The sequence below is a fragment of the Sceloporus undulatus genome, chromosome 4, assembly GCF_019175285.1.
Source record: "Sceloporus undulatus isolate JIND9_A2432 ecotype Alabama chromosome 4, SceUnd_v1.1, whole genome shotgun sequence".
Lineage (NCBI taxonomy): Eukaryota > Metazoa > Chordata > Lepidosauria > Squamata > Phrynosomatidae > Sceloporus > Sceloporus undulatus.
The window spans coordinates 150,564,709-150,583,428 of record NC_056525.1 but is presented as its reverse complement, the minus strand read 5'-3'; the positions used below and the strand labels follow the sequence as shown (position 1 = coordinate 150,583,428).

At 38.1% G+C, this 18,720-nt stretch overlaps 1 protein-coding gene across 1 annotated transcript in view; it reads left to right on the top strand.

Moving 5' to 3' along the window:
- The window catches only part of STXBP3 (syntaxin binding protein 3), a 39,967-nt gene that overhangs the window by 1,853 nt on the left and 19,394 nt on the right, over positions 1-18,720 (top strand). The window contains exons 2-7 of the mRNA XM_042463288.1: positions 6,251-6,300; positions 7,806-7,887; positions 12,039-12,115; positions 14,467-14,545; positions 14,666-14,766; positions 16,188-16,336. Of these exons, the coding sequence (XP_042319222.1) occupies positions 6,251-6,300; positions 7,806-7,887; positions 12,039-12,115; positions 14,467-14,545; positions 14,666-14,766; positions 16,188-16,336 (538 nt within the window). The remainder of the gene's footprint in view (positions 1-6,250; positions 6,301-7,805; positions 7,888-12,038; positions 12,116-14,466; positions 14,546-14,665; positions 14,767-16,187; positions 16,337-18,720) is intronic.

The window sequence follows — 18,720 nt, the reverse complement described above, 5'->3', positions numbered from 1 at the left end:
ACAGTTCTCCCTTTTTGATGGGTGAAACAACATAAATGATCTTATTTCTATCCAGAGGAGCAAAATTTATTGAGTGTATATCACCCTGGGATTCATTGTTTTCTTCAGCAATTAAGGGGCAGGTTACATAGATTATTAAATATGTAGTGGTAGTTGACTGCCTATCTTTTCTTATTCACAGGATAGTACTTAAGTGCCTGATCCATTGAAATGAAAGAATGAAAAATCTTTCTGCCATTTGTTTTCCTAAATCAATTCCCATTCTCACACATAGTTTAAGGTTACATTTATATTTAAGACCTCTGATTTCTCTGGATTAACTTTCTTAGCTTTGTACAAGATTGGATTGGATGTGTGCTCCTGCTTTTTGTGGTACAGAATCTTTTTAGGAGCCTGGTTACTTCATATATTTTCGTTGTGTAGTTTTTTGCAGTGATGCAGAGTGTTACTTTACCCACTGTTGTTTGACCTGTAATAAGGTGGCTCTTGCAGTTGTTTCTGTGTCCACATACGTTTCCTGCTTTTGGGTTTTGTTAATTTATTGTTTCCTCTCTACTGTGCTGCTCTTGGCTTTGCAGATTTATTGTTTTAAGTGTATAATGATATAGAGGGATTCCACAAGGGTAGAAGCACAGTCTCCAGGGATAACCCCGCTACTCAGGAGTGGCCTTTGGAGCTGTATGGTAGAGTTGCATATTCTGGAAATTACAACATTCCCCACTGCAAAGCTGAATAGTCATAAGGATTCGTTAAGATCAGATAGACAGTGATCAGAATGGGGGCTGCAGTCAAGAAATAAGAAGACGACCAGGAGTGGGAATATCAGCTATGGAAGAACTGCACAAGATTCTAAAGTGTAAGATACGCAACTGAGTAATAAAGTTAGACTTGTCCAAGCCATTGTATTGCCCATTGCCATGTACAGATGTGAGAGATGGATAGTGAAGAAAGCGGATAGGAAGAGAATAAACTCATTTGAGATTGGTGCTGAAAAAGATTGCTGAAGATACTGTGGACGACTAAAAAGACAAACAGATCGGTCCTAGAACAGATCAAGCCTGAAATGGCCTTGGAAACTTAAGATGATGAAGCTGCGGCTGTCATGCTTTGGCCATATCATGAGAAGTCAGGACTCATTAAAAAAGACAACAGTGTGAGGAAAGGCAGTAGCAAGAGAGGAAGATGGCTAGATGCAGTCAGGGACAGCCTGAATCTGCAGGACTTGAGCAGAACAGTGGAGGACAGGGGATCTTGGAGATGTCTCATCCACAGGATCGCCATAAGTTGGGGTTGATTTGAAGACCTCAGTGACAAAGCTTGTGTCTATAAGCAAGAATAAAAAAATAGCTTCTGGGGTGGCTAAAGAAAAAGTCCTCTGGGTGTCAGTTGACAACATAGTTCTAGCTGACTGAATTAAATGTCCTCCAGGTCACATTGATAGAAACAATAAATATGTTTATAACAAAATACATCAACCCTTATATGAAATTAATACAAATAGACAATATGACTATATGTACAGTTGCACCTAAGTTTTCACGGGGGATCCGTTCTGGATCCCCATTGGCTTGAAGGGCAGCGCCCTCCCCCATTTTGTCCCCCACACCTATGAAAGGGCAAGGGACGCGGACTCCAAGTCTGCAAAATGGAGGGGCTACTGTATATATAATTTTGTATATAACAAATTTTTATAACATTTATGACAATATAAATACATAACTATTGCAGCAAAACTATTACTTCTGTGTCTCCCCAGACTCCCTCTGGAAGAGGGAAGGAGCCTCTATTCGTCCTAAACCCCTTTGCATGCGAGGCTCTTCTGTGTCTCCTCAGACTCCCTCTGGAAGAGGGAAGGAGCCTCTATTCGTCCTAAACCCCTTTGCATGCGAGGCCCTTCTGTGTCTCCCCAGACTCCCTATGGAAGAGGGAAGGAGCCTGTATTCGTCCTAAATCCCTTTGCATCCTAGGCTCTTCTGTGTCTTCCCTGCTTCCTACTCCACCGGGGGAAAGGCTATGCGAACGGGGGAAATGGCGCCAGTAATGCAGGAAAGAGAACAAGCAGGTGACACCCCCAGGCCAGCCCCTTGAGCACTGCTCCTCCCATCCCCAAGTTCCCGAATCGGACACCCTTGTTGTTCCCATTCATATACCGCGAATCAGACTTGGGAGGCACAGGAAAACTCGCTGAAAATGTGCTGTTAAATTAAACCGGTTTATCAACCACTGATTCGGGTTTTTTTCAGGATAATTCGATCACATGGGAGTCAGATTCGAATTCCAGTGGAAACGATATCGGAGCAATGCAGATCAAATGCGCGCTCAAATGGGAATGATGCACCCATGATCCGAGTCCTGATCGGCGTTATAAGCCAGTGGGAACATGGCCCTAGAGTGTGTTCTCCAATGATGCTCGGTATCCGCCCCTTGGAGGGTAGGATTCCGCATTATTTTCAAACCCTTTCACTGCTGGTGTCAAGGAAGGCCTTTTTATTTGCAAGATTGAATGTACACCCCTCAAATGTGACCAGGGGCAGATATTTGCAGACCCCATGTTTGAATCGTGTATGTCACTGTGATCAAGTTCCAGATGTTCTCCATCATATTGTATTGCTTTGTCCATTGTATATAATTCCAAGGGGAAAATTGTTAAGAAGGTTATTGGAAATTAATATCTGTTTGGATGGGTTATCAGTGGAATACTTATTGGAAGATCGGAACCCACACATTACCAGGTTAATGGCCAATTTTTTGGTGGAGGCAACAAGATTATGGCTTAAATTTTAATAACGATCCTGAAGTTTTATTGTTAATGCATGTTGTTTTTCTATGCCTAAAAAAGTTTGACTAAAAAAATGTGAGACTAATTGCAGGCATTCCAGACTAAAGGAATTTGAGATTTTCTGTGATCCACTGTCACATTTCTCCCTTGACTAAAGAAGACTGCATTTATCATCTAGACTTGGGAGAAAGTAGATCGTATACCATAAAGTAGGTCTGCAAGCCATCACCTGCCAGCCCATGGCGAATTTCCAAATAAGAAAGAAGACATTGTAGCCAGTGGGAACAAATACTGGTCCCTGGCACATTTGGGGGTGGGGATCTGCTGGTCTGCCATATCAGATAACTTGAGAAACATTGTTGTGAAGGATATAGAAACCTTTGCCCTTAGTGGAATTGGTACATTGTTTTGATTATCTTGCTTTGTGTACCTTGACCTTGTTAACAAGTTAAGTCTATAAGGAAATCCTTCTCTATTGTTTCACGAGCCCTTATGGAACTTTATTACACATTGTAATTTAAAGTTGGAGTTCTTTTTAGAGCCAAAAAACAGCAGAGAACAGCAACATGTCTATGTTGATGTACTTTTGTAAAATGAAAAATTTAGGGTGGTTTGATATCATCTTCTTGTCTTCTCATGCTGTTTTCTTACGTGTTAGTGAACAGAGATGTGTAGTACTAGCTTTTTTTGGCTTTTGGAGGGTCATTCAAATGATTTGAATAACCTCATTCACGCATTTCAGGTTTGTTATTTACACTATGGAACTGCATCTCTCCGCTAACCTCATCTCTCTGCATCGCTGCAAATATCAACAAAAAGCCTGAAACTGTTTGTCTTCATAAAGACTAGTGTGTTGTCAGGGGTTCCCTTGGCCTTGTGATTTATTTTCAGCTAAGTATAATTGTCAAATCAATTGATAAATTACCAAAACAGAACAGAAGCCTCATGAAAGTAATTTTAAAATAACTGTTATGGGTCAGAAGAGGAACTGGAACAGAACGATAGTGTGTATGATGAGTTTTAACCATTTACCCTTGCCACAAACCCAGTGGGAACTGAAAGTGCTTATCGTTTGCAGTGGGAAGAAATCTTAGCTATTTTTAAAATCTTGCATGACAGAGGTAGACGTGTCCTGCCAAGTTTGGCTCTAAATTCAGTAAATGAGTTTAGACTTGAAACAGAAAGCTGTCTCTTTTGCTTATGTCTTTAAAATGTAATGATTGTTAATGGTATCACAGTTTTTTAAAAAAGAAAATCAGAGAAGCAGTATCTCTAATCCTTTTGTCATTATTATTATGTACAGTATGTACTGCACTATACTGTAGTAGTTATGAAATTAAAATATTATCTCTTGAAACAAATACAAGGCAGGGCAAACAGGAACATATGTGTGTAAGGAAATTGTCTGGAAGATTAATTATGTTTCTTCCCAAATCAAGGAGACGAAACCCATTGTGTAAAGGTTTCCTTTCCTAATTATTAATAGAAGGATGATAGATGGAAAATCTTACCATAATTCAGTAAAAGGTATTTTTAAAATCTTTCTAAAGATTGTATTTCACCTGAGATATTTCTGAAAGAGTAAACAAAACTTTTAAAACTGAGAAGCAAGCAACAGAAGCAGTAGGTGGGGAATTTCCAAAGGAGCTTGTTGGTTTCTCTGAGTTCAGGGTGGGAAGTGTACAGTTCAAGTGTTGTTCAACTGGTATCCCCAAAGGTCCTAGTCTGTATAAATGATGCCCAGGAGTGTAGGGAGTTCCAGTTGCAGTTCAGCAACATCTGGGGAACTGCATATGATTCCTACATTACATGGTTCATTTTTTTCACTTCAAATGTGCAGAGGGATGTGGCCCCATGCGACAGCTTTAACATAATAGGTAGACATGAACATACATGGAAATACTTTCCTTTGAACAAACACAAAGAAGTCAGTAGATGGTTATTTTGCAGTTCTAGACTTTTACTGTACCTACTTTAGCTCTGGATACGCTATGCAGCAATGTAAGGTTAAATAATTAAGTTGTCTATAGTACTGTTTGAGTTTGCTTGGGGTAGTTTGTGAAGAGAGCCAGTGTGGCATACTGGTTTGAGTGTTGAACTGCAACTTTGGGAAACCAAAGGTCAACCCCACCACCACTTCCACTCAGCCATGGAAACCCACTGAGTGTCCTTGGGCAACTCATACTCTCTCAACCTCAGAGGAAGGCAGTGGCCAAAAAAACCCCTCTGAACAAAACTTGCCAAGAAAACCCTGTTAGAAGTTTGCCTTAGGGTTGCCACAAGTTGGAAAGAACTTGAAAACCCAGTGGTCAATGACAAGTTTGTGGAGACACTTCCTGATTCTATTGCATTTAGATCAGTGGTTCTCAACCTTTGGTTCTCTAGATTTTTGAGACTTCAACTCCCAGAATTCCTGAACAGTGAGCATACTGACTGGAACTTGTGGGAATTGAAGTCCAAAATATCTGGACGCCTAAAGTTTGAAAACCACTGATTTAGATGTATTTGTAACTATATGTACCACATTTTTTCTTCTGTTCATAGACCAGCTGAATAACTTCAGGATTGTTCCTTTCATTCAGATAGTGTATTTGGATTTCAGAGTTTCTGACTCTGAATTGGAATGCTAAGACAGATTTTGCAGCTGCCAGAATCTTATTATGCTTCTGCATTTCAGTGTGACGTTTTAAAAGAATGTGACTTGTTTCAGACTTAACTCAAAACCTTGTAAATAAATCTACAGGGATTCTATAAAGAATTTCTCTTTCTCCCCACTCCTGGCTTGATTTAAGGCAATGTTTGCTTCTCTCTAAACTGGCAAATGACATGGTTGCCTTGAAAACCATAGTTCCCAAGTTAGTTGGAATAGCAGGTTGTGATTTACAGCAGATCATGGAGTGAGCATAGTGTAATGGTTTGAGCGTTGGATTGTGACTCTGGAGAACAGAGTTGGAATCCCTGCTTAGCCTCTGGGAACTCACTGGATGAGCTTGGGCAAGTCACACTCTCTCAGTCTCAGAGGAAGGCAATGGTAAGCCCCCTCTGAACACATCTTGCCAAGGAAACTCTGGTAGACGTTCACCTTAGGGTTGCCATAAGTTGAAGGCACACAACAACAAACAATGGTTTGCCTCAAAGTAAGTCAGACGAAGAGGTTAAGCTACCTAAATTTCCTAAGTCGGGCTCAAATTAAGTTATTTGACTGAGGAACCAATATGCTTGCGTTTATTTATTTTTTCGTTTCTTTTCAGTTTTGCTTCTGGATCTTTCTGTGCTCAGTATCTCATTCTCAAGTATTAAAGTTCAGGTCTTCTAGTATCACTTAGCAAAGACATTGCATATGAATGTATGCAGTTTGAAAAGTGAAATGAGTACATTTCAAGTATGAGACTCTTTTTGCCTACAGTTGGGGAACTGGAAGCTGTCATATTGTTACAATATTAGTATTTTTACTTGGATTTTCTTTTACAGAGCTGAAAACAGCAGTATTTGATGACTGCAGAAAAGAAGAAGAATGGAAGGTAAGGCTAATCTTTGAATTAACTTTAGCACAATTAGTGGTTTAGTGTGTATATTTGCTTTGGATATATGCCCGTATGTATAGTCTGGTTTCAAAAGCCTGTTCTGTACCCTAATTAAATAACAGTGCTGGTTGAAAGGGATACATATCAATATTATCTCACAGTTCAGGATCAAAAGAAAATGTGAACATACAGATTTGAGAGCAAAATTTCCTTATTGTATTATGAATCTGTTCTGTTCTGTTCTTGAAATTTTTGAGGGAGGCCAGAAGCTTTATATGAAAATAGTAATATGCTCCCCTGCAAAGAATTCAGTGGGCAAAAATATTGTAATTATTTAAAATATTTTGGCATATTAAGAAGTATACATGTTCAGAGCTGTATGGGTCTTTGTTTTATATGCCTTCAGGTCAGCTCCAATGTATGGCATCCCTACCATATCTTTTTCTTGAAAAGATTTATTTGGAGGAGAGTTGATGTTGCCCTTCTGTAAGAGAGATTGCAATTTGCCCAAGGTTATGGACCTGTTCTTTTGAAAATTAAATACACTCGTCCCTCCACATTTGCAGTTTTAACTTTTGCAGATTTGATTATTCACAGATTTCATTAATATGTTATCTCAAGAAATATGTAGGTCCTTCAGCATAACTCTGTGTCAATTTTAACCAAAGGTCGCATTGAAGGACCTAGAAATTCCCAGAGAGAACACTAGGCATTGGCAGCTCCTCCAGCTCAATGCTGTTGTCAATGTCTGGCAGATGTTGACCACAGAGTTGCATTGCACGACCTAGAGATTCCTAGAGAGGTGTTCTCCCAGGTACAAAAGTAGTGTTTTTGTTATTTGTAGTTTTTCCACACTCATGGGGGTCTTGTGCCTCTAACCTCAGAAAATGTGGAGGGAAGAGTGTATTTTGTTAAATGAGTTCAATGCATATATGTCAGAAATATGAACCTTCTCCTGACACAGTGAAAAGCAGAGTAAAGGTTGTAAAGGTCTCCCTCCTGGCAGGAGGGAGAAAAAGCCAAGCCCTGGACTCAAGCAGCTTGGAAGGGTGTGACATGCTCTTCCTCCTCCGTCCTGGGCTTTTCCCCAGTATTCATGGTTTTTCCACTTTTATGCGGGTCTTGTGCCCCTAACCTCTGTGAATGTGGAGGCCAGACTGTACTGTTGTTTGGCCATATTTTGTTTTAGCATATTTTATGATTTGCTTTGGGTCCCATGAAATATATAGATAAATAGAATTTGTGTGTATGTAGGGAGTATGTAAATGTGTGTACAGTGTGCATGCAAAATGGATTTTGTGTTTATACATACAGTATGTTCATATATTTGTTTTCTGTTCCTGTGCTCTGTGTAGCTAAATGAATATTTGAGTAGTTACAACACTGAGATTTCATAATTAAGCTTACCAATAACTGGACAGCAAAAGCCAGCTTGAATAAAACAGTATACAACTGGAGCTAGCTTTCTAAAGTGCTGTTTTTGTCATTTCTTTTATATAAAGATAATTCTTCTAGATGACTTTACCACAAAGCTTCTGTCATCATGTGGTAAAATGACAGACTTACTAGCAGAAGGGATAACTGGTAAGTACCTAATAAGCAGTCTTTTGTAATAATGGAATGTATGAGAACTCATTTTGCCAGCTGATAAGTTCGTAGGGGATATCCACTGGAAAATTTGTTTTACTTTCTAAAATGCTTCCACTTACCATATTTGTAGGTGATAAGACTTAGTTGCTCTTTGTTTCCCTTGAAATCAGTGAGGCTTAAGCCATTACTAATTTTTTCATATTGAATTCGATGGGATCCAGTGCTAACAACTTAGCCTGGATTTAGTGTATAAACAATAATTGGTACATCAGTCAGGATGTTAGTATGTTGTGCACTTCTTGCAGAACTTCTGTGTCATGGCTACAAAATCATTACTCACCTACATATTGGTGGACTACAATTCCTACCATCCCCATAAGCATGGCTAATTAGCAGTGATTATGGGAAATGTAGTCCAGCAACAGTCAGAGGGTCTCAAATGCCCCACATCTGTCCTAAATCCTTCATAATTCCAATCCCTTATCACACCTGATTGTTACGACATTTTGTCTCCTGTCTCTTTCTGGCTACTTCTCTACACATACTAAGAAAATATGAGTAGGAAAATTCAACAGCAGGTGGAGATCAATATTTTATGAGAGATTATCCACTGAATTTGGGCAGATGGAAGGAGCACTTTCAGCCAAGTTTTATAATGCCTTAGTCAGCCCTTTGTATCCAGAGATTCTGTATCCATGGACTCAACCATCCATGGCTTGAAGATATTTCAAAAATATATACATTCCAAAAGGCGAACCTTGATGTTACAATTTTCTATAAGGAACACAATACGCCACGATATTTAATGGAACTTTAGCATCCATGGATTTTGATATCCACGAGGATCATGGAACCAAATCCCAGTAGATAACCAAGAGCATACTATACAGATTAAAGGCTAATGGAAAACTTTAATATATATAAAAAAGCTTGTGTTCTTCACTCTTTTCTTGGTTTCTTCTCCTATCATTTTGTGTGGTTTAAGAGTATTTAAATTAACATCTATCATTTACTCAGGGGGCCCACTGTATCAGCAAGCATGCTATCTGAGGATTGCAGCATCAATGGCTCACTACACCCCATAGTATACTGTGGCGGTGCATGCTGACATACTTGCTGATGCAGACTCATGTCGAATCATATGGGATTAGAGTGTTCAAGTTTTTACCCCATTCACCAAACCCCCATAGATGGGAAGGGCCCACTGTCTTGACAATCTGCAGTTCTGTCCTGCTTAATACTTGACTTGTGTTTTGCTATTTCTTCACGGATATTTGCCCCTTTAAAAAAAAAATTAATCTGAATCACAGAAAGACAGAAAAACACAGAAAGAAAAGTAACCATATATGTCTATAAGAACCTTTCTCCACTACAAACCTGCAGTTGGAAAATAACATCCATAATAACATTCATAGTTGTAGTGAATGCCTTTCACTGTTTGAATGCAGTCCATTTTAAGAGCCAGTTGCTTCCAAGTAGACACAAGGTGGAATTATATATTGTCAGGGATATTGACATATAGATTAGCCTTTGTTGACACACATGATGGGTGAGGATAAATGCCATTGATGATACAGTGTGCCCTTGCTATCCGTTCTGGATCCCCTCCCCGCAGATAGTAAAAAATGCAGGACCTTAAGTCCCGTTCTTCTCAATGGGTGTGCCCTCCTGTTTGTGCCACCATGTGCACATTTGTGCATTCAGAAAGCCGGGGCTTTCCGTCCACGGAATCTCAAATCACAGATGGCAAGCCTGCGCTTGGTACAGGCACACTATATTTTGCTTATTTTAAAGACCATATGTGATATTGTCCAAACATATCAGCATATAAGTGATTTCTAACATAAGGTGTGAATGTGCAAGGAGATGTAGCCATAAAGGTGTGTTATAATTTATTGGGCTGGTGGGGATGTTCTTATGTTTTAGTTAGCAGCTGGTGTTAACCTCACTTCTTCCCTCAGTTCCATTTTTCTTCATAGTCCTTTTTCTTTGGGTTCATAAATAAAGAACATGCTCCTTTACTTTAACATGTAGTCCATATTCAGCAGTGCTGCCTAATCTCCATGCTGAACAGGGAAGTCCCACCCAGTGACCAAGCTAGTGAACTCTGCATAGCTCCAATCCACATTCAGTATCTTTCTTGGCTTCCTTGTAGAAGGAGAAGTATGGTACAGCTGCTGCTGTCATGACTCTCTGAAAATGCTAAAAGAACTAATGAAGCTAATGAATTATCAATAGGCAAGCAAATGCTATTTACTCAGTATTGAGCGCTTGCTTCTTATTGGGTGAATAATTCAGATTCTCTCTCCCTCTAAGATGAAAATCCACATTTAGTATACTATATCCCATTTTTAGAATTGCTGACTGTGTTGGCTGGGGCTTCTTGGAATTGGAAGTTCAACATTTGGGGAACCAGCTATGAAAGCTGCTGATGTAAAACTTCATGTTTTCTGAAATGTGCTGCTGTAGTGTTTCTTTGGCTAACAAATACATTCTAAGTATTTCCCTTTCTCTATGAAAACATGTGTCCTGAAATATGAAAACATGGGAGAAGATAGCTCTAGTTTAGTCACTGATTATTTGATTATCTCATTATTTTACATAAAAGTTTTCTTCAGCTTGGTGACTTCCAGATCTTCCTCTCTCTTTATCTCCAACTAGTGTGATCAGTATTGTTTTACCTAAGCCATAAAGTTTTACAATTATATTGGGCATCGAGTGGTTCTTTCAGTATCATCTTTTTAAAGCTTCATGATTTAGATAAAGCATAATGTACCAGATAGTTCTAGTTTCCAGCAGTGTATAGGAGAAGGCATATAAAAAAAATTAATACTTTTTGATGAAGCATTCTTTTGTCAAAAATTTAATATTAATCTTACAAATAGGAGAAGATCTTTTGTTTATCCTCTTTAATACATGTTGAAAGCAGTTTTGATATTATATAATATATATATAAATTTCTATTTCAGTGATTATTTATTTATTTATTCGGAGTATTTGTACCCTGCTCTGCAGCTACAAAGGCTCTCAGAGCAGCTTACAAATTTTTAATTAGACAATTCCCTGCCCTCAGGTTTACAATCTAAAAAGACATGACACAAAGGAGAAGGGAATGGCAGTGTGGAAGGGGATCAAGTCCAGCGATTCTTTTCTCCCTCTGAGGCCATGGCGATGCATGGTGATTAGTGTTGCAAAGGATATCTTACAGTTTTCTTTTTGACTAGCAGTGTGCTTTCACTGACAAAATCAAGGGTCTGCTGCCCTGCTAGGGTAATAGCCCAGTGTAGTGGTGTTTATGATGAGGGATGAGAAACATATGCTCCTCCAGGTTGTGACAAACTACCATTCCCATCATGCCTCACCACCAGCCAAGCTGAAGGAAGTTTTAGCCAGGCTCATGAGGACTTGGTTGTAGCTCCTCTCCTTTGACTTTTAAATGAATTATTCTGACTAACTGATGAAATGTTAAAGCCTAATTAATAGTGTAGTGCAGTTCTTTTTCTTTTCCACAAAATATTATGATTATATTAACATAGTTGTTTGCCCGTGACTGACATATGGAATGTGTTTTTATAGAATGTATTGTAACTCTCTTTATGTTTTGAACTGAATGTTTTAATTGTGTGGCATGAATCAAAGTTTACACTTTGTAAACTGCTTAGGGAGTGCACTGATAAGTGGTATAGAAATGTACTTGCTATTGTTATGAGTCATGAACATTGCAGCTATTTTAGGAAAGGCAGAAGCCAAGAAAACTAAATTGAGACTTTTGTACTTTGGCCACATCATGAGGAAAAATGAACAATCAGAAAAGACAGTGGTGATAGGAAAAGTGTAAGGCAGTAGAAAGAGAAGAAGACCACATGGATGGACTCAATCAGGGAGGACACAATCATGGGCATGCAGGACCTGGACAGAGATGTTGAGGATGGGGGTCATGGCAATGTCTCATCCACAGGTCGCCATGAGTTGAAGTCAACTCGAGGATAATTAACAATAACAGGATACAGTGTCAACAGGTCCAGCTTGAAAAAAGAGCTTGCTTTTTAACAATTTTTATATAGGTCTTGTTGAGCATTTTTAAATATCCTTTTTCAAATGTAGACATATTATTAAGAATTTTTAATTCATTTTTAATTTTGTAGTTGTGGAAAATGTTTACAAAAACCGCGAACCAGTCCCTAACATGAAAGCCATTTATCTGATCACACCTACAACAAAGGTAAGTGTTCTGAAGAAAATAATATATCAAGTTGAGATCTATCCTCTCGTTGTAAATGAAGTATTGAATTATCTGAAAGTAAAGTACATGCAAGTTAATGTTGCAACAAGATTAGGTTTTGTTTTGTGTTGTTTTTTGGTAGAAAAAGTGAACAGTGGTCACTTCTTCAATTAATTTGGAGTGCAATGGCTAAGCTTTTGTAATTCTCGTATGCAGTGGTACTCATTTTTTTTAACCTTGGGACCCCCCCCACTTTACATCAATGTGCAGATATCACACACACCCTCAATGTAGTATATGATTAAAAATAATTTACTTATTTAATGTGCATATTTTCATTTGCACATTCATATATATCCATATTTTAAAATTTTATAAGGAAATAACATTCTTTACATTAGAACAGTTTTATTAAATAAATTCAATATTTAACTCAATGCATGTGTAAATGTCATATGTAAAAAATTTGGGAAGAGGAGGATGAGGATCGATCAAGGCTTCCAAGCCTGGCACCTCCCTTGAACAACTATTGCACCCTTGGGGGTCCTGCCCTACCTTGTGAGAACAACTTCCCTTATGTATATACCTCAGTTAATGTAGTAGATGTATTTCTGGGCTTTATTTCTGTAACAGAAACATTGGTACCATGGCTAGAAACTTAGGCCCCATACAGACACGCCAGAATAAAGCTGCTTTGGGTCACTTTGGAGGTATGCTGTTTCAATGATGCATGCATACTAAGAGTCTGGAAGCTGCGCTAAAGCTGCGTTCTAGTCTTTAGGTCTGGATCATGGCTTTGGTGTGGCTACCAGACTCTTAGTACACATGCATCATTGAAACAGAATATCTCCAAAGTGACCCGAAGCAGCTTTATTTTGGCCTGTCTGTATGGGGCCTTAGATAGAATAGGGATAAATTCCAGCACTACAAAAAAGAACAGCCGTTCAACACGTTTCAGCAAACTTTATTCAAAACTGGCATGCACATGTGAGAAGAAGCATCTAGGTCAGGTAAACCTTGCATAAGTAAACAAAAACATTTTGAATGTCCTAGAAATCACTAGAAAACTTCCAAAATGCATCCTGGGATCATTGTTTTCTTTCAAAGCCTTTCTTAAGATATTAATTTAGGTGGTAAAACATATAGTTCTAAGCTTTATCAACATGCCAGGGTTGCTGGTAAGGTAGGCTAATCTGCTTTCCCCTTGTCTTTCTGTTTTATTCACACATGCCCAGTAAGTGATTCTAGAGGCAGCTGTTTACCTTGCCTGTTCTACACAACTACAGTAGCATCATCCATAGCAGAATCCCATTCTTTCCCAGGTCTCAAGGTCTGTTTCATTTTTTACTGCAGACTTGTTGCAGCAACCCAACACTGAAAGTCTGTCTTTCTCCAGCTTTCCTTAGCCATCCTCCCGATGCCAAGGGTGCAAAACAAACAAACACAAAAACTTTTAGCTAGACAGAAAACAAGAAAATGGAGGGGCTGGGCTGGGCTCCTGTAAAAGATTTGTAAAAAGGAGCTTTTTTAAAACCAGAAGCTTTGTTAACTGAAGTATGGCTGTATTGCCCTTCTGTATACTGAAAATCTAGGATACCATATGATGAGTATCCTATAGTGGGAGGGGAAATTGACAGAATTTGGGGACATCTTGCACAAATGCTTTTTTGTTAATGCAAGGCATCCTAGTCCCAACGCGGGGGCCCATTTTCACATATAATGCTAAATCATAGTGTAGCTCTACAAGGAATTAGCTTCAAGCTTGCATGATTCTTCCTCTTATCCCCTCTTTTTAGCACATACCAGAAGAGTGCATTGAAAATATCCACTTTGTTTTTAAATTCCTCTATGACATCCAAATTGAAAGGTCTTATTTTTCTCCACTTTTTTCTCCACTTTCTCCACATTTGATTGTAGTTTGTTGTATTTTAAATAAGCTGTGTTCTCAGTCCCATCTTTTAAATACATTCTTAGTATGCAGTGTATGTGTCACTGTCTTCTAGATATATTTTCCCCCAATACTATATCTATATATCTGTATCTATAACTTATTTATCAGGATCCCCCCCACCTTGCTAATGAGAATAGCTTCTTTTTGTTCTCTTTGATTATATGTGTTTTGGCAATTCAGATTTCAAACTTATTCTGAGTGCTTCTCAACTAGTTACTGTTAGAGTAGTTCTTTTTTAAAAATACTTTATTTATTAAACTGTAAAGCATATTGTCCAACAAAACAGTTACAGTAGTTCTGTATAGAAAGACAGAGTATTTGAAATATATTCACTTACTTTAAAATCAAAGTGGTAACAGATATTTGTAATTAACTAGAATGTACTATCTTTATTTTCCAGTCTGTAGATGGCCTTATAAATGACTTTGTAAGTAAATCATCTAGCAAGTACAAAGCAGCATATGTTTACTTCACTGACTGTAAGTTTCTTCTGAAGTTAAATTTTGGTGCAGTTTGCAAATTTTTGTACCATTTCAAAAAAGGAAGTTTGCATCATGTCACAACAGCATAACAATTGAAAAATGTCTTTTTCTTCTTAGTTTGTGATGACAAGCTTTTCAACAGAATGAAATCATCTTGTTCAAAAGCTATAAGGCGGTGCAAAGAAATAAATATAAACTTCTTCCCCTACGAAGCACAGGTAAATCTAATTTTGAATACTTCTGTTTTTAAATGTTGATTTAATCTGAAATCTGTTTGGCAGTTTTATATGATATAACCAGGTCTGTGTGGGAACACAGAAATAATGCTGTATGTAATACTGGATACTAAACTCATCTTTCTGAGAATGTTGCTTTCATCTTAAAAGTATATTTGAAAGCATGAAGGTCATGGCAGCAGAAATCCTAGTTAGATATGGGACTGAATTATATTTCCAGTGCTTTGTGGTGAGACTTCACTATCATGCATGGCTTTGTGCCCTTTCCCATAATTAGTAAGACTACAGTAATTTATGTAAAAAGGCCATAGATTGTAGAAATAGTAAAAAAAGGAAAAAGAAACAGTTATGTAGATATAATGAGGCCAAATGCATCTGAGGAAGTAGACTTAAGTCTAGGAAAGCTTATGCTGCCAACTTCTTTCTCTCAGTTAGTCTCAAAAGTGCTACAAGATCTCTCTACAAACTGATTCTCCAGACTAACACAGCTGTATCTTTGAATTCTGCCACTATAGATATGCATTTTAATTGGGAAGGGAAGTTCTAAGAACCACTTAGTTGAGTATCAGTAGTAGTTGATACAGTATTGTAGGGAAACAGTGACAGTTGTTGTGCTTGAAGTAAATAATGCTTGCTATTTGGAGGTATTTTGCTTTCAAATGCGACTAGAAAAATGTTCATACTTATCAAAGGTTGTTTTTATGCTCACTATGACATTTCAGTTCCTTTTAGAAAACCCTCTTTGACAACATGGCTTCAGAGTGAATTTTTAAAGTGGATAGGCATGGATTTTTAAATATTTAAAATCCAAATGGGTTGTTCAGGGTCCAGAAATCTGGCTTCTGTAGCTTCTGCCAGTTTTCTATACTATTCACACTTACTGTTACTTCAATCCTATGTCTTCCTTCCTAGCCCAGTTCCACCCAAAGCATGTTTAAGCACTGCCAGTCTACAGATGTTCAAAAACCAGAACAAAGAAAATGTAGATGTATTATACTATTTAGAATTTAATTTTCTGGTCACACGCTGAGGCTTTTTTTCTGAATAATTCTAGGTTTCAGGCTTCCTTTCATTGAAGACATTGACATTGCATTGCTCTGTTCTGTACTGAAGTTAGTTCTGATTGCCTCAGGCTCCACCATCTGTGCAGGTAGTGAGCAGGTTGTACAGTGTAAGTAAGGAGAAAGTGAAGAATAGTGGCAGAGAAGGAGAATGGGAACAAGGAGCATATTACAGTACCTCAGGTGGACAGAGAAGAGATTTGAGGTAAAAAAAAAGTGGGGGGGTTAACATTAGGCCATATATATTTCTTCTGTGTTCTTTGTAATGAAATGGCCATTCTTCTGCTTGTATTGCTTTCTAGTTCTTACAGAAGTCTATAATGAAATTATTTCTTCATTTAGGTATTTACTCTTGATGTCCCAAATGCATTCTATCACTGTTACAGTCCCATTGTGGAGAATGCAAATGATACTGTAATGGAACAAATAGCTGAACAAATTGTGACTTTATGTGCTACTTTAGAAGAAAATCCAGGAGTAAGGTACAAAAGGTAGGAGTGGACATTTTGTTTTAAACTAATGCAGGTGCTCTAAGAGCTCATTGGGTTTCTGAGCATTGTGTTGCCTTGTTTTAAAATGTAAGGAGGCAGTGCATGTAAACCGAATACAGTATGCAGTCAAAGAATTTAGAATAATGTGCTATTATACCTGTCTTATGGGTTGAAAGAATTTCTGATTTGTTAGAAAATTCAGGACAAGCTGCAGGAGGAAGGAAAGTGGGAAAGTGTTTTATATGGCAAAGAGAAAATGTCTGAATAAGACTGTTTATTCAGAAGAACTTTATACTTCTGCAAGGTTTTCTGGTCTAGTATTATTTAGCTTTTTTCTAAAGTCAAGTTCTAAGTGTGAGAAAAGGGAAACTGATTGTAGTGGAGTGGATTAGCCAAGCTATGTTGTTCTTTATGATCAAACCATAATATTTGGTACAGAGACAACTGTTTATATTGCTAAAATATTTGCTTTTGAGCACAAATTGATTTACCATCCAAAGATTACATTGCCTGCCAAATGCAACTTCATCTTATCATCCCATAAAATGGCAGCTGGCCTAGAGCCACAGAAGGTTTGGGCGTTGTCTTTGACCTAGGTTCTGGTAAGAAATGACATTGTGTCAAGCTTTGTCAGTCATAGTAAGAAAACTGCCTGATCCTTTTGGACTATATTCCCAAAGTTAAGAGATGCATAACTGAAAGTATCCTCAGAACCAAGCATTATACCACACAGTGTTTCTCTTGCATTGAAAGGTTTGTGTGACTGAACAAGCAGTATAAATACAGCAAGAAAAAAGGTGTTTGCAAAAATTAATAGTTTGTACTTAATTCCACCGACAATTTACATCTTCAAATATATTAATGTATAGGTTAATTGTACATCTTGCTGGATAACATATATTTGAGCAAGTGGTAGGTAAAGGTAATAGACTAGATAATAGATAATACAAGCTAGTATAACATATCAACATAACATACTTGCAGCAAACAGATTGAGCCTCATTTTCTCTTACAATGCAGTTGAGCTATTATTATTTTTAGGAGACAAATAATAATACCGTAATATCCACTCCTCTTTAATATTTACTAATCAGGTTCTATACCAAATTTCATGCGTATTGTAATTTTTTAAAGTTAATCTGCCCCTCTAAAGCTAGTGTTTCTTCCTACTGAGATGTGTTCAGTTTTTAACTTAATTCAAGTTTAAAAATTAAAAGAAAGGATTGTAGGTCAGTGGTTTTGGAGGAATAATTTCATTCCCTGCAGAAGGTTTGGGTTGAACCCTGGCATTACCAAATGGAATGTGAAAGAGAAGTATTACAGATATTACTGAGGTATATGGACTAGCCTTCAGATTCAATATAAAGCTGCTTCCTAGATTCTTTCCTAGGTAGAACATATTGACAGATTGAAATCCAACAGACTTCGTAAAAAGAAAATAAGTTAATAGCTAATACTAATTTCAAAAATCTAATAAGTATTTTTATTTACTAATATTTGTAAATGTCCTCACTCAAAAGATTTCAAAGCAATGTGTGAACCAAGTTAACACCAGACACAATTGAAATACAGTACAGTCGTTCCTTGATGTTCATGGCTTTGACACTGGTAAAATATGACTTCCACTTTTGATTATTCATGAGGCCACCTGAACATAATACTCTTCCTTCTCCCTCCTGGGCTTTTCCCCTGGGGGGGGGGGAGCCCAGGAAGGAGGGAGCAGTCAGGAAGGATGCATGTGCCAACCCTGCCCCTTTCCTGGCCAAATAGCTGCCTTTCCCCAGGCAGCCATCTGTCCTGGAAAGGGATGTGTGGGGGGGGTCAGTCCTCCTCCCCTTTTCCAGGATGGATAAGTGCCAGGGCTAAAACAGCCATCCGTCCTGAAAAGGGACATGGGAGGTTTATCCTCCTCCCCTTTCCAGGATGGATAGCTGCCTGGGGAATGGGGAGTCCCTTTCTAGGATCGCAGCTATCTGCCTGGGAAAGGAGTGGAGAGCCAATTTAAAGGGATGGGTTGACAGCAGAAGAAGTGGAGCATGTGCGCACTCCTACTCCTCATCTCCCGCCCACTCATCCCTTTAACTGGGTTGCTAGGGAGGAGTTATTCGTGGTTTTTCCTCATTTGCAGAGGTCTTGTATCCCAAATCCCTGTGAATGTGGAGGGCCGACTGTATTTACATTGTCCATGTATTAGATGGTAGGTTGGAATAAATTGGGAAGTTTTGGAAAAACATATACGTTTTCAACGTGAGTTTAAAACTAAACATGATGGGGAATGTTGAATTTCTGAAGGAAAATTATTCCACATAGTGGGTGCTTAACAAAGAAAAAAAATAGAGTTTTATTTATCAATCACTCTGTTGGTAAAATATTTATTTTTGTCT